General features: G+C 42.0%; 1 protein-coding gene across 2 annotated transcripts in view; it reads left to right on the plus strand.

Annotated features, from left to right (window-relative positions):
* PRKG1 (protein kinase cGMP-dependent 1) overlaps window positions 1-16,108 on the plus strand; it is a 1,238,870-nt gene that overhangs the window by 777,133 nt on the left and 445,629 nt on the right. For both annotated transcript variants that reach the window (XM_029931713.1, XM_029931712.1), the window contains exon 4: window positions 6,674-6,779. In XM_029931713.1, the coding sequence (XP_029787573.1) occupies window positions 6,674-6,779 (106 nt within the window). The remainder of the gene's footprint in view (window positions 1-6,673; window positions 6,780-16,108) is intronic.

A 16,108-nucleotide genomic window follows, 5' to 3' on the forward strand; every position in this document is an offset into this window, starting at 1 on the left:
TATTTATATATATATAAATGGGGTTACTGGATGCTATTCTAATCCTAGGTTTAATTTTTTTTAAGGAACCACTTTACCATTTTCCACAGTGACTCTACCATGTCACCAGCCATGCATGAGAGTTCTAATTTCTTCACATCACTGTTCATTTTTTTTTAAGAATAGCCATCCTAGTGGGTGTGCAGTAGTATCCTGTGGGGGTTTTAACTTGCATTTTCCCATAATATTTAATGGTGTTACGCATTCTGTCAGGTCTTCATTGGCCATTTATATGGCTTCCCAATCAACTTTTGTAATAAAAGGAAAAATTGTCCCTAAAGCGTAAAATTTACCTTCCTGCTGCTTGATAATATTGGCAACTTTTTATCTTGACCTCCTTCCCACTCCTCTGGTTACCTGTCAGGTGTATGTTGTGGTCTTAGGGCAACATAACGCTTTTATTTCTAGCATGCAAAGGACTGTTAACCCAAGTCATTCTAGAATGTTAAGATAATTAGGGTTTTTTTTAATTATGGCAAGGAGAGTTGAAAACATTAGAGAAAGTAGTTTGCAGATACTGGGTTGTGTTTATGAGACAGAGGTAAAAGAAAATCACAAACTCATTTGCTTGTTAGGTCATGGAGCTTATGATATACATGGTATTGCACTTGAAAAATGGTACTTGTTTACAAGTACATTTACCACCTCTGCTTGGGATGGAACATTCATGATTCCACTATTTTATTTCCATGTATATTTCCAGGCTAGAAAGGTAGGTGTTACAGTCAAATTCTCCCTCAGTGGTATTGTGTCTATTTAAGACCCTTGATATCTTTTGAATCCATCTACCTATCTTTCTTGCCAACCCACCAGGATCTACCCGCTTTGGGTAATCATAAGAGACCGCTGATTTCTCTCTCTCTTCCCCTCTTAATTTCTTAATCTCTGGTTTTCTGGGTCTATCTTGATCTCTCTTTATGTCTTTGCCCCTTTCTTGCTCCTCCTAGTCCCAGTTTCCTCTCATGCACCATTAGGGTACTGCTAACATAATCTACTGAAGCCAATAACCTACTTTAACGTTCCATGGCCCCCTCCTCACTGACCTCTGTATCGGGTTCTGAGGACACAAGATCCACTTGTACTTTTCTTCTTTAGTTGCACCTGTGGCAGCCTCCTGCCTCACCCAGCACCTCCATCAGCCTCCCTGGACTGCTTGCTTGGCAGACATCTCTTGCTGGAAAGACCCTTTGTGGTGATGGGGAAACAAAATTATCTAGCATCTCCCTTCCCACATTCAGTTCTAGAGCAAAGTCAAGAGTCCCCTGATGGGCTCAGTGCTAACCCTTTATTCACTTGACTGTGAGGAGTTTAGGGAGTTTCAGGAGGAGTGCAGGGAACTATTTACAATCTGGCATCCTATGGCTGGGAACCAGCTTAGTCTCCCTGCCCTGTCCTCCTCTGAGGCAATCCTTTCCCCAGGACCATCCTGTGAATGCAGTGGTCCTGTTTGTCAATCTGATACAGCGTATGGATCCCTCTAAGAATGTTTATAAAAGCATAAAATAGAGGATTACAAAACTCACATACATATTGATATATAGTAATATACAGTATAATAAGTATGATAAAATAATAAAAGTAAAAGGTACAGGCAGGTCTATGAGCTACTGTAATTTTAAAGTAATGACAAGGGAAGGAACCTTAGGTAGAGAAAGAGGAAACAGCTCTCCTACCCTTTTTAGAAGGATACTAATTCCATCAAGTGGGCTCCATCCTCATGGCCTCATCTAGACTTAACTACCCCCTGTGATACTATTCTCCCCTCCCTGCCAGTTTCTGGCACCGAACTCCTAAAACCTCACTTTCTAAGTGATAAGAGTGACTGATAAAGATTTCCTTACCTTAAGGAGGTAACTTTAGGACTCAAGGATAGGGGCTGCTGCCAGGGAACCAACCACGTGATCAGAGGGTTGGAAATTTCTGTCTCCATACCTTACACCCCACCCCCAGGGAGCTCAGAGGGCCTGGAGGTTGAATCAATCACCATTGGCCAATGATTTAAGCAATCATGCCTGTATAATGAAGCTGTCATAAGAACCCAAGAAAACAGGTTTGGGAGAGCTTCCAGGTTGGTAAAGGCAGGAAACTAAAACTGGGGGGGAGAGGAGGGGAGCTCCTGGAAACTGTGTGCCCCCTTCCCAAGCTTACCCTCTGCATCTCTCCTGTTTCTTGCATTATATTCTTTGATAATATACCAGTGATCTAGGAAGTAAAACCTATCTTTGTTCCATGAGCCACTCTAGCAAATGAATTAAACCAGAGGAAGGGATCTTGGGAAACTTATTTACAGCCAGTGAGTCAGAAGTACAGGGGCCGTGGACTGGCTCCTCAGGGGAGGCAGAGGGGAGGCAGGAGTCAGATGTGGTCTCTGGGTGGATGGTGTGAGAATGGGGTTGAATGATAGGACACCAAAGTGGTGTCCTGAGAACTGCTTGTGGTATGGGGAGTATCCCAGCCCCCCAACCTCACCTCACTCGAATTGTTACCAGAACTTCCTGACTGCACTATCAATATGGAGATGGTGGCTTTAGCTTTTGAATTGGGGAGAGACCCATTCAGTCAGCAACACCAGATGTAGAATCCTGGCTTGCATGAGATTCTCTACTGCAAAGCCTTCAACCAACCCTTGTCTGCTCTTCTCCACAGAGAAGAGGGCCTGGGGAGTCTGAGGCCTTTTCAGTGTGTTCACAGCCCCAGATACTTACCGCTGGCCCTTCCTCCTGATTTGTTTTCCTTTTGGAGGAGACCAGGAGATAGCAAGTATTTTCTGCAAAGGGCCAGGTAGTCTGTCAAAACTACTCAATTCGGCCAGAGACAATATGTAAAAAAATGGGCAAGGCTGTGTTCCCATTGGATGTTTTATGGACACCAAAATTTGTTTTACATAATTGTCATGTGTCATGAATTACTTTTAAAAAATGTTTCAGCCACTTAAAACTACAAAACCCATTCATAGTGTGCTGTCAGAAAACTGACGATGGGCCCGATCTGGCACAGATGATCACCTGTTGGCCTGTGGACTAGATCACAAGTTTCATAAAGGCAGGAGCTCTGTTTTCTATCCCTTACACATAGCACCCATGTTGGCTATATTGGTATAAAATAAATATGGGTTGAAGAAATATTCGAGACTGTGTTTTATACCCACACAGGCTTTCTCAATATTCTTCCCAAATCCGAATTGCACAGTGGATAGATTCCCAAATAGAATTTAGGCCACGCCCTGATTGTGATCGGTTTCCAGCACAGTTTTGTGGCTCCTTCTCTGTAATCTCATTGTCCCCTAAATGAAAGCCAACTCTTGCCCACATTGAAGGTGTTCTCAGTGTACTCCTACACTTACAGATCTCAGAGGAATGGGAATTTGATGTTTTCCACTGAGTTAAATGTGGCCTTCAACTGGAAAAAAAAATCATTGAGTAGAGAATTTTAGATTCATTCTTGAACAGAAAGGAAAATCCATTTCCAATACTTTCTTTGCCCTTCAGACTTAAATGTTCAACAACTGTAATCATTGTGAAAATCAGGAAATTTATTTGTGAAGTACTTATTTCCTACAGAGATTAAGAAACCACTTGAATTAAAGGTACACAGAGATTTAAAAAAATTTTTTTGAATGATCTGTAAGTTATGGAAGCAACAGACTTACATGCCAGCTGAGGCTAATAACAACTCAAATATGACCACTTTCCTGGTAACAAGGCAAGGTGACTTTGAGTCACGCTTGCCCATCTGAAATGCTGACTTGACTAATAGGTATATTGGCTGCATACAGAAAAGGTTTTGGCATCTTGCCCAAGGTCATGGACAAATTTGCAGTCTCATCAAGCCATGTTCATTATCATGCAAAATAACTGAAACAGTTTCACTTAGAGATGTTTCAGTAGCCTGTGTAAATGGGAATCAGATAAAATGAAAATATTAGGTTCTGTGAACTAATTTTTAGAGACCGTTTTTCAATCCATGGATTATGATGTCTGATCAGTTGAGTTGAGATATTTTAATGTCATCTTGGAGTCCATTTAAGCTTACTTCTTTATTTTTAGGTGAACTTTATGCACATAAATTACATTAATGACCAAATATACCCTACACCTACTTATTGAAAAGCTAATTTCTTGAGATACGAGAGGTTATAAGAAGTAAGCTGTGGACTTCTCTCTGAGGGAAGGTCCAAACTTATTTGAGGAAATCTAATCTAGACATAGCAGAGATGATAAACAGTATTGGTAATGTGCTAAGTGCTAGTGAGGGACCCAGGGCAGAGAACCGGTTCATCAGAGAGACCAGGGACACAGCCCGGCCTCCAAGCGGGAACGCAGATCAAAAACGGTGCAGGTCAGTCAGTCACAACATGTGTGCATGCGTTCCCCTCCACACCCACCCCAAACATTCTCACTTGGCTCCTGAGTACTGTGGCCTCTGCTTGGTACTCACTATTCCTGTTTGAAACTGTGCACACAGCATCTTGCCAGAAACTGATAGTGGTCCTCATCTTGATCAGCTATCACTATGATCCTGTCTCTTGGTTTAAGATCTGGTAATTGGAATGTTTACGTACTGCTGCCTAAGTTGTGCTCTGTGAAGTCTTCCTGGTGGCCACACTCTTCAGATGTATGTATGCTTGATTCCACTTAGACCTTCTGCTTCTAATTAGTCCTTGGAAGTACAGTACCATACGTATATGTATGATAATATAACTATTTGTGTTGCCACTGATTTTTAAAATAACAGGATTGGTTGATGTCCCCCAATTCATCCTTGGGAGGTAGACTTTCGATACTGGAAAGACCTAGGAACCATTAAGAATGATGCTGGATACAGAATTTACTTTTCTTGTAAGCAGTCAAACAATTGGCAGACCTCTGATATATTCTGAAATTCAGGTTCTTGGCTATGTTTTGTTTTTAAGATCTCTAATAGCTTTCTGTTGTTCATCGCATTCATACCCTCTTCCTATGCCTGGCTTCAAGGGCCTGGAAGCAGCCTGCTCTCAAATGACAGAGAAGCCTACAGAACCTTCACCGTTTCTGTCTATCTTATCCCAGCCTGGACCCCCCCACCCCAAACTCCCTCCCAGGGGAGCTTGTCTCCTGACCCGATTTCCCCTCCTCCATCTCTCTCCCACCTCTTTTCCTGTCAATTTTATAAAAAGATGCTCCTTCTCGTGAATCTTTTCCTGGATTGGCAGTCCTTTGTGGTTGCATCATCTGGTCTCTGGGTTTTCTCAAGCAAACAGTGTTCTGGGAAGGAGCCTGGCTGTGGCAGGAGAGCACCTGTATGGGGAGCTTTGCTGTTTTGCTGATGGTTCATTTTTTAAAGATACTTGGAATGGAGCCATGTGCGCATTGGTCCTTGCTGCTTTGTTAGTTTTCTAGTTAACTGAGCATGCTTTTTCTTTCTTCAATGAACTGGCCCAGGGCGAAGTCCTGTGCTAGTTCCTCAGCTTCAGTTTGGTGAGGAAAAATTAGGTAAAATTCAAAGATGGGGGTTTATGCTAGAACACAGCATTCCCTTTCTCATCTTCTCCCCCTTTGCTCTACGTGTAATTCCTAGTCCCTCCCCACCTGGCACACTCATGACCTCATCCTTGAATTTGCCCCGCCCCCCCCCTCCCAATCTCAGTCTACAATGGACTTCATCTGAGAACTGGGAAGAAGAGAGAATTGCGTTCTTCCGTCTTTCTGCTTTGGGCTCCGTAAATTATAAACTCTGCACCGCCTTGTCCTCCAGAACCCTTATTTACCCCTTCCCCACAGGTATGATCTGTGCATTGGCTTTCTCCATTTGAATGCTAACTTTAAGTATTTTCTATTATAAAAACTTGGGAACATACATAAAAATAGAGAACATAAGTGTCTTGTATGCCCATTGCACAGACTGTTACCGAGATTTTTAGTGTATTCTTTAAAAAAAAAAGTTTTTCTTACTCGGTTGTTCAGCTACACTATAGCATCTGCCTTTTCCCAAAACCTGTCTTAGTCATGTGCTCAACAGATCAAATGGTGAAATTCTGTGATACTCCCCTTTCAGCACTATTATTCATTGTCAAAGGCCGTGGCAGGTAAGACTAGACATTAAAATTCAACAAACAGATCTAAGAGATCTAACCAGCTTTGGGCACAGGTTATAATTTGTGAAAATGAGCTACATGTAGAAATCATGGTAAAGTTGTTATTTCTGTCCTATTAAATTAACTCCTAAACCTGAAAATGGAGTTTTCATTGATAGTTGTAACAAGGAAAACAGGATCATTTGAGTCATTAACACCATTCTGGGTAATTACCAGGGAGGGTTGTGATTAATTATGAACCTTTCTTTCCCTCCATGTGATTGCCTTCACAGATGGTCTTGAAAGTACTAAAGTTTTCCACTGTGGACTTAGGTGTTCTCCTCTGCTAAGGGCAGAATAGAACTAGAATCTTCCTATTACACCATAATACTAGACAGACAACTATGAACTACTTTTGCCAGTAGGAACACTTGACTGCTTACAAAATAGAGTAGCATGATGGTATCAGCTGAGAATGAAGGTCTATTATTTCTCCTGAATCACTCATCTTCCTTCTGCGTGATGTGGTTCACGGTTGAAATTGGCTAATTTTTTTGTTTGTTTTCTTTCTCTTTTCTCCAGCTCTGGTGAATGTGAAACTCTGGGCCATCGATCGACAATGTTTTCAAACAATCATGATGAGGACAGGACTCATCAAACATACCGAGTATATGGAATTTTTAAAAAGGTAGGATGGTTTATTTTCTCCTTCTGAGAGCATTTAGGATCTTTTCAGCCCTCTTCCCAGACAGGCAGCCCAGGGAAAGTCCTTTCCCTTTATTTGAGTCTTAATAGCTTACACATTTGTAGAACCATGAGAATTTGGGCTGGCTGCTTTCTGGTTCTGGTACCAATTTCCATGCTAAGTGATGAAGTCAGAACTTGAGAGATTCAACAGTATTTCAGAGAGTGCAGCTCAGAGAAACAAAGGATAATTTTCTTGAACAAAAAAGGGTATTGAGTTCATCCCTTACTGTCAGTTAAAATGTTTATGGTAGCTCTCCTGACTGAATCATTTGTTGTGTAAGATTCCAGGTCCAAGGTCACTTAAGATAGAAAAGTTTGAAAAGTTCCAAAAGCTCGTTATCCTTTAATCCCAAATGTAATTCCCCAATTAAATTCATTTTATATTGTAGTTCTGAAATACCAAAAGTTGTTCTTTTCTTGATATTGTATACTATTATAATTCAGTATAGCATGGAAACTGGGATAAATAAAAAAGCTTCTCATTTCTTAGGAATAAGCTGATGTTCACTGAAATGCATTTCTTTGTCTCTAAGCTTATTTTAAAGAAAATACATCATTTCATTGTTAAAAAGAATAGTGACAACTGGCTTTTCTCAATAAGTAGGTATTTTGTATTTTCTTCTGTTGAAAACAGAACCATCCTTAAATAATAATGTACAGATTATGTTTGCTAAAGAGAGGTGTATCATCTGTTACAATTTTCATTTTTCAGAGCTAGAATATCAAACTGGCTTTATTATTGTGTATATCTGGTCTTGTCAAAGAAATGGTTTAAGGGGAGCTAGAAACTCTAATTCCCATTTTGGGTCAGTGATACATCATAACAGATACCTGTGGAATTTTCTTACCATGGAGTTTTAATATTCCTTGAGTATTTTATGTAGTTAATTTATTTTCTGATTCATCGTGATTTCATATTTCATGATGACTTTTTCTTTATATTCTTGCTAAAGAACCAATAAAATTCTAATTTGATGTCTAGTAGTAATTTTAAAATATAACTATCAGCAGGGTATTGGGACTTTTCTTCTAAATGTTTCACCCAATCATGTTGAAGTGGAAATGTAAGTTTGATTGGAGTTTAGTAATATTCACAAGGAAATTATTCAAGCACTGTGTGTGTGTGTGTGTATCTGTATTTGAGTGTTTGTTGACATATATTAGTCTATATTGGTATTTGTATGAGAAAGATAATAGACCAAGAGAGAAAAATGGAGATAGAATAAATTATAATTTTTAAGCTTTTACTTAACGTGCAGGTTACTGATTTCTTCTAATGGAATTGTATTAGGGAAAGATCCCATTTGGTAATAAAATTCTTACCTGTAGGACAGAGCCTACCTAAGCTCTCACATACCTAAGCATTGGGCACTTACGGGGTAGGTTCCCTTAATTGTGTTCTCTCAAGGAGATGGAGTGTCAGTGCTCATGACCCACATAAACTTTTCTTAGAGTAACTGGGTCAGGCAATGAAGTCTCATTGTGTTGTTGCTGGGTTGTGTTGTTTTCTTTTGTTTTTAGTTGAATCTTTTGTATTCACCTAAATTTGTGTTTTCTGCTCTGATGATTCAAACCTTAAACAAGAAAAGCTGGTTCTCCAGAGGGTGCATATGTGTCTAGTTGGCCAGCTTAGTGCAGGTGAGTTAGAAAGAGGTGGACACAGAGGCGGGGCGGCGGGGGCACCTTGGTTGAGCATTGGACTTCGGCTCAGGTCATGATCTCGCGGTTCATGGGTTCGAGCCCTATGGCAGGCTTTGTGCTGACAGTTAGCTCAGAACCTGGAGCCCGTCTTTGGATTCTGTGTCTGCCCCTCTCTCTGACCCTCCCCTCTCATACCGTCTCTCTCTCTCTCTCTCTCCCTCTCTCTCTCCCTCTCTCTCTCTCTCTCTCTCTCTTTCAAAAATAAATAATAACATTTTAAAAAATGAAAAGAGGTAGACACCTAGGGTCTCATTTTCCATCCATCTACTCTATAAGTAGTCAAGTCTGCATCATTTGTGGACGATGCTGGGCTGGGAGCCGAGAGAGGTGACCAAGGGACCATCAGTGCTTAGGGCCAGGTTTAATCTCCCTAAATTATGACTATGGTTAACTGGTCCTCTCTAACCCTTCAGTGGCTCACAACTGCTCTTGAATTATGCACTGCCTCATTAGCTGGAAGTTCAAGGCCCTCACGCAGCCAACCTCTCCTGCTTTCCTGCCTGGTTTCCTCTTGCCCCAGGCAAACCAGACAGTTCCCTGTGCTTTCATATAGTTCACTGCTTGTGTGGTTGGTTGGTTGGTTGGGTTGGTTGGTTGGTTGGTTTTTTTGTCCCCCCCCCCCCCCCACTTCACGTCTGTGTTAAAATCTCTCAATAACCAACCTAAAAGCTGCTTCTTTCACAGATACTAACCTCATTCCACCAAGAAGTAACGTTTTCCTTTTTGGACCTTTGTCTTTATCATGTGTCTCATTCTCTACTTTGTTTTATTATGATTCCGCTATTGAACTTCTACTTCGAGACTATAAACTTGTCATCAATATCTTGGTATTTGTCTTTGTTACAAAACTTAACTGATTAGTAGATAGGTAGTTAATAAGACATTAAGGGCAGGACCAGTACATAATTTGCAGGGGACAGAGACCAATGAAAATTAAGAGGTCTTTTAAAAAAAATTTTTAAGGGATACCTGGGTGGCTCAGTTGGTTAAGGTCCAATTTTGGCATAGATCATGGCCCTGCAGTTTGTGGGTTCAAGGCCTGTGTCAGGCTCTGTGTTGACCGCTCAGTCTGGAGCCTGCTTCAGATTCTGTGTCTCCCTCTTTACTCCTCCTCCTCTGCTGCTTTATTTCTCTCTCTCAGAAATAAAAATGTCAAAGCCCTGACAGCATAGTATTAAACCATGCATAGGCACCTTCTAAGCTTGAGCCCTATCCTGTTGCCCAGATTGTAAACTCATGAAGCTAAGTGAGTGAATAATACTTTTCTCTTTCATGCTCCCACGTTAGTTCTACTTGTTACCATTTATTCTGCAGTGCTGTTAGGAAGTGTGTATACTATCCCCAAAGGATGTGATAGTGTCAAAAACTTAGATGACCAAAATTAATATTTCTATCCTGACTTAAGAATAATTTCCCTATAACTGATTTCTTTTAAAATATGCCTACCACTCTTCTACATCTTGTAAAATTTTTTTAAGCTTTATGGAGTCAAGTCAATAAGATTTTTCCTTTATGGCTTCCCATACAGAAAGTCTCTTGGTCATATAATAAAAACATGGACTTAGTATTTTGTTCCCTGTAGCAACCTGTGTGTGCGGGGAAATGGGGTGCTTTAATGTGCTTGCTGAGATAAAAGTTCATCTCCATTTTTCTACTGTAGACACAGTATGCTTTATTTTGTTAAGGAGTTGAAGGAATTGTGATACATAGAACAGTGACAGCTCAGGATAAAGGATGGTCTTCTTTCTTGCTCACATCCATGCTACTTGTCCTGTCCATTTTTCTAAACAAGCAGTAAGATTAGAGGGCCCAGAAACCGGACACACCAGGCGTATGTATTGCCAAAATGTGAAGATTTTTCTTCGTGGTCAGAGTTGGTTCTTATTTGCATTCTGGTGTGTTTGCCCATCTTGGAGCTCCCCATCATGGGGTTTGGCCTCCCTTTCCTCAATTAAATGCCACATCCAACTTGGATTCTACCTCTTTAATCATATTTAGCTATTTCTCTCTTGTGCCTGTATTTCACATTCCCTGATGTAAACACAGATGTTCCTCTACAAGCAAAAAAAAAAAAAAAAAAAAATTAAAACAAAAACCAAACACTATTCAAGGCTTAGCAGGGCTGCCAGGCAGGGCACGGCTGCTATCGGCCCTGCGGCGATTTCACTGATTATGACCATCTTCCTCTTGGGCTCCTGGAAAATGCTGTTGTTTGAGAGGGATTCTGAAAAACAAGCCAGATAACTGCCAGAGTTAATTTGTGTTTGCTTTTTCTGAGCATATTCTCTGTGCTGCCCTTGGCTCTGGCCCCGATTCCCCAGGAGCCGCAGAATGCGGCCATGTGGCCACCGGGTAAGGTGGTAGGAGCTGGGTTTGCTCTTGGCCTTGAACGGACTGCGACCATGATCATCACCCTCTATTTATGTTGCTTTCCTCGCTGACAAAGGAGAGAACAGGGACCATTGAGTTTAAGGTACTCTCTGGATCCTGTGTCCCCTCAGAAAAATGTTTTCTTGATTCACAAAGGGACCTTTCGGTAAGGCAGGTGTGCTGTCCTCTTCCGGCCAAAGCCTGTCCGTGGCTTCTTACCCCGCTAAGGGGACGCCTGCGTCGTGAGTGGGTCTTCGAAGCCCCACCTTCCAGGGCTGCCATGGGCTTCCCTGGTTCATGTTGTTCTCTCTCCTCCTCCTCCTCCTCCTCCTCCTCCTCCTCCTCCTCCTCCTCCTCCTCCTCCTCCTCCTCTGAGGCTCCCTGCTTCAGCCACAAGGCTGGCCATCTTTCATTGCCCCCTTGCCCGGATGCCATGGCACCTCCCGGGGTGGAGCACATCCCAGGAGACCGCTCTCCCTTTGAATGGATGTCTGCCCCAGGGTGATCTGTAGCACAGCATGGGGAGTGTGTCTGGGCGGGGGCAGGGAAAAACAAATCTGATCTCTCTCAAATCATTGGATTTCTGATTTGTCCTTTTCTGAGTTGAAAGAGGCATTGATGGTATTAGCCATCAAGTCTCATACAGTCTTCTCAAAACATAGAATGGGAAAGTTTGGAGGTAGTTGAAGGCCTTTGGTATCTTCTTGGGTCCCAGAGGACTCTCCCATCCTAAAGAACTTGGAGGTATTTTTCAGTTTTAAAACTACCAGTCCGGTGGTGTGGATCTTCTCCAGGAATTGCTGATAAATGGGAGCTAAGTGCTCACAAAGCTCAAAGCTGATGGCCCCGGTGAAGGCCTTAGAGCGTCCACATAGGAGGCCAGGCGAGGAGTGGGCCTTTGGTAATTCCAGGAGCTCCAAGGCAGTTCTTCACTGTGCTGTTCGGTGCTGTGTAGCTGACTTGGTCCTTATTTCCATCCTTGGGGAGGAAACCTCAGATCCAGTTTGCAGTTCCCTTTTCTTCTCTGAAACAACCCTACTTGTATATACATCTAATAACTTTTTTGTTACTGATGTATAGCTGACACACATTAGTTTCAGGTGTACAGCATAGAGATCCCACATCTGTACGCACACGTGTGGCTGCTGCATGACACTATTACAGGAGCACTGTATTCCCTGTGCTGTGCCTTTCCTCCCTGCGAGCTTCTTCCAGGGCATTCTAGGACATTCTTTAATACTCCTCCTAAAGTTGTCCTGTTCCTCGTTCCAAGAGAGTGGGTGATGGCATTGAGGAGGGCACTTGTTGGGATGAGCACTGGGTGTTGTATGGAAACCAGTTTGACAATAAATTATATTAAAAAACAGCAACAACAACAGGAGACCGTAACTGCGCACAGCTGCACTCTCCATGGCAATTTTGATTCACAGATGCGGGCGGGTTGCTGAAAATTGACAATTTTAACAATTTCTCTGCCAATGCTCTTACTCCCAATCTGGAGGCCGCTTTTGGGCAATTATTGATGTAGAACATGAGATGAAGGTAGAATACATATTTCAAATAGTTTAAATGTTCACATGACTTACTGATGTGAGAAAAATGGGTTTAAATTCTGGCTTCATCTATAGGTAAGTAGTCTGAGGTGAGTTTCTTTATTATTATTATTTTTAATATTTGTTTATTTTTGAGAGAGAGCATACAAGCAGGGGAGGGTCAGAAAGAGGAGGAGAATCTGAAGCAGGCTCCAGGCTCTGAACTGTCAGCACAGAGCCCATCAAGGGGCTGGAACTCAGGGACTGTGAGTTCATGATCTGAGGTGAAGTCAGACACTTAACCAACTGAGCCACCCAGGCGCCTTTAGGCAAATTTCTTTGAACCTAAGCTCAGTTTCTACCAACCAAAAAAAATAGGGAGATCCTCACACTTGAGGATCCTAATTATAATCAGGAATACACAAAACAAGATATTAGCAAACATTTGAGTGTGTGCCAGAGTGTTCAAAACACTTGAGATGTATTAACTTAATCCTAAACAAAAACCTATCAAGAGCTAACATAATTTCCATTTTACAGATGAGAAAACTGGGGCGTGAGACTTCAAGACTTTGAGCTAGTCACAGGGAGAGCCAGTCCCCTCAGTAAAGGTGCTTGGAGACTCTGCCCTTTGCTGCTTCTGTAGCCGAGGCTGCTCAAATATTAGTTCCAATAGACTGCTTGTTTTATCAACAAATTGGCATTTACTTTGCCCAGAGATTTGGGCAGCTGGTTGACTTTGTTCTTGGAGTCCCTGTATTTCCTATTGACTATACTTTTCTCTCCAGAAGTGCCCTTCCCTCAAACCTCAGGATTTTTTTTTGTTTGCTCTCACCCTTCCTAAGGGTATGTACTCATAAATAAATACTCAGAACTTTCACTGTGAATGATGATACAGAAAAGTGAGGATGGCTCAGAATTGCATTGGTTCAGTAGAGGGGCCTTTAGTTGTCTGGGAAGTCGCCACCTGCATGGAAGGAGGCACCATGATTTCTAAAAAAATAGTAAATGATTAAGAGCCCAAGATCATTGTCACCTGGTATCAGACATTCAGGCATTGAGGTTTATGGGTTGGGCTTCTGTCTACTGTCCTGAGGTTCTGATACAGGTGGGGATCTTTCTTGCTGAAGTTGTGGTCTGTGATCTTTTGAGGAACTGGACTGTTTAGACATTTACCAATGGCATATCTTTGGTCCAGTTGAACCTGAAGAAATCAAGGACCTACTTTGGGATCACAAATTATGTAAGGAACGGCAGTACAGTCTAATCAACCTGAGCATTTGTGGAACATCAAAATCCTGATCCCACTTTCCCTAGACTTTCCTCCTATACTTTACTAGGAGAGATGGTAAAAGAAGGCTCCTATGAAAATAGCTGAAGGGATTTTAGACTTTTTAAAGAGTAAGTTACAGACCCTTTTGTTAAGCTCTTAAGCTTTGAACTTTAATAGAGGCTTTCTAGAAGATTGTGAAACCTGCATTAGAATGAAGCTTGAAAAGCTGGCATAGTTTTAATTTGAAGGGAAATAACTCAAATGCATTCCAAGATGCCCTTTCTCATCCCATCTCATGTATGACCACCTGCTCAGTCCATCTTGCAGTAGCAGATCCATTTTCATTAAAGACTCCACCAGGGTCAGATAAATATAAAAGTGGCCATTAATTTCATGTTGTCATTGAGCACTTGCACAGATGTCTCCATAGTGATCCTTGTTCTTTTTGTTGTTGTTGTTAAAGGGTCGTCAGTGATATTTACATATTATATATCAATTGTAAAAGTTCTACACTTTCATATATAGCACACTCCCCTCCATGTGTGTAAATTCCTTCTAACCCTTATAAATAAGGTACCCAATTTGTGGTATTTATGGTGAAAAACATAAGTCCAACAGTAATTCTCATACAGATGAGTCTTGCTGGGTCCTGGGGCAGATGAGACTTCAGCCAGGGGATTGAACTGCGTCTCCCAGAGTCTGGATGGCAGGGAGGAGTCCCTTTGGGGATGCTAGGCTAACTTTCCATCCCATAACCCTAGGGATGGTTTCTCAACACCCTGGGCAGGGGGGAGATTCATAAAACTAAACAGTGTGATAAATCAGTTTGTATCAGTCTTGAGCCTTACAAATCCTCCCTGTTGCCAGTCTTGTTTCATTTCTGTATCTTTCACACTGATCCTCCTCAAGGGCATCTGGGAAGGAGTCTTTTCCCTAAGGTTGTGATTCAGTAATGGAGAGGTTCAGAAGGAGGCCACAGGCTACTGGGGAAAAGAAGGTAGGCTTCTGACATCTCGGGCACCTGGATTTCTCCCCTTGACATAGAAACCTACTTGCCCACAATAGGAGAGGAATCTGAGATTCTGGAGTGGGGCAAGTAAGCATCAGGGTGAGTTCAACCACCCTATCATCTGATCTGTCCTGGAAAGAGGAGAGAACTCAGTTTGTTCAGAAAAGGAAAGAAGTAGGGGCACCTGGGTGGGTTAGTAGGTTAAGCATCCAACTTGGGCTCAGGTCACGGGATTGAGTCTGTGTTGGGCCCCATGCTGACAGTGCAGATTGACTGCTTGGGATTCTTTCTCTCCCTCTATGTGTCTCCTGCTGTACACACATTCTCTCTTAAAAGTAAACATTTAAAAGAAGACAAAGAAGTGGAATGTGCATTATAAGTTGTACATGTAGTGGGTTGTTGGGTTTGACTTGGAATAACGTTAGTCCTAATGGATTTACCAATAGGCTTTACCAAAGTCAAGTCCTAAGCTCAGCATCTGGCTCTTGAGCAGCGTGGGCATATCTGAGCCAGACCGTCCTGCTTTTCTGCTTTGTCTAGGAGTACAGAGAGAAGGCTCCCTGGAAAAGGGAGCCCTTAGAGCACCTGGCATGATGTTTGGTGACAGAAGTATGGGCTGAGTGTGGACACTCCCCCACAGTGAGGATGTTGACATAGCAGGAGGGAAATGGGGGAGGGGCACAAACAAGACCAAAATGGTCTGCACCTGCTGTTCTACATCCATTATGTCACTTGATTTCAACAGGCTCTTGTGAGGGCGTTGGTGTGCTCCTCCTCTTATTTGAGGAGGTGTCTGGCGTTTTTAAAATGAACAACATTCCCACCATTAGACAACCAGATTCAAGATCAGGCCTCACTCCGAGTCCTTGTTCTCATCTTCAACTTCCTGAAAATGGGTGATGTCACAAAAATCAAGAGATCAGTATATCATTTTTTCCTAATAGACTGAACATGTCAATAAAAAGCGTTATTCAGAATTCATTGCAAGTATAAATAATGGCCCCCCAAATTTTTGGAAATTTACTTTTTATTTTTGAGAGAGAAATACTAGCAGAAGAGGGGCAGAGAGAAACATGCGGACACAGGATCTGAAGCAGACTCTGTGCCAACAGCAAAGAGTCTAATGTGTGGCTCTAACTCAGAAACCTTGAAATCATGTCCTGAGCCAAAGTTGGATGCTTAACTGACTGAGCCACCCAGGTGACCCAGAAATTTATTTCTTGATACATTTAACCATTGCAAAAAGTTCCTGAAGGGTGTGTGTGTGTGTGTGTGCCCACACCTGACATCATTCACTTATGAATCTTGAAGTTTAAATCATTTAAGAATAGGAAGATTTTTTTTCTTCTTAGAAATCTTGTGGGGAGCCTGCCGCTTAAAATTTA

Source organism: Suricata suricatta, chromosome 2 (assembly GCF_006229205.1).
Source record: "Suricata suricatta isolate VVHF042 chromosome 2, meerkat_22Aug2017_6uvM2_HiC, whole genome shotgun sequence".
NCBI lineage: Eukaryota > Metazoa > Chordata > Mammalia > Carnivora > Herpestidae > Suricata > Suricata suricatta.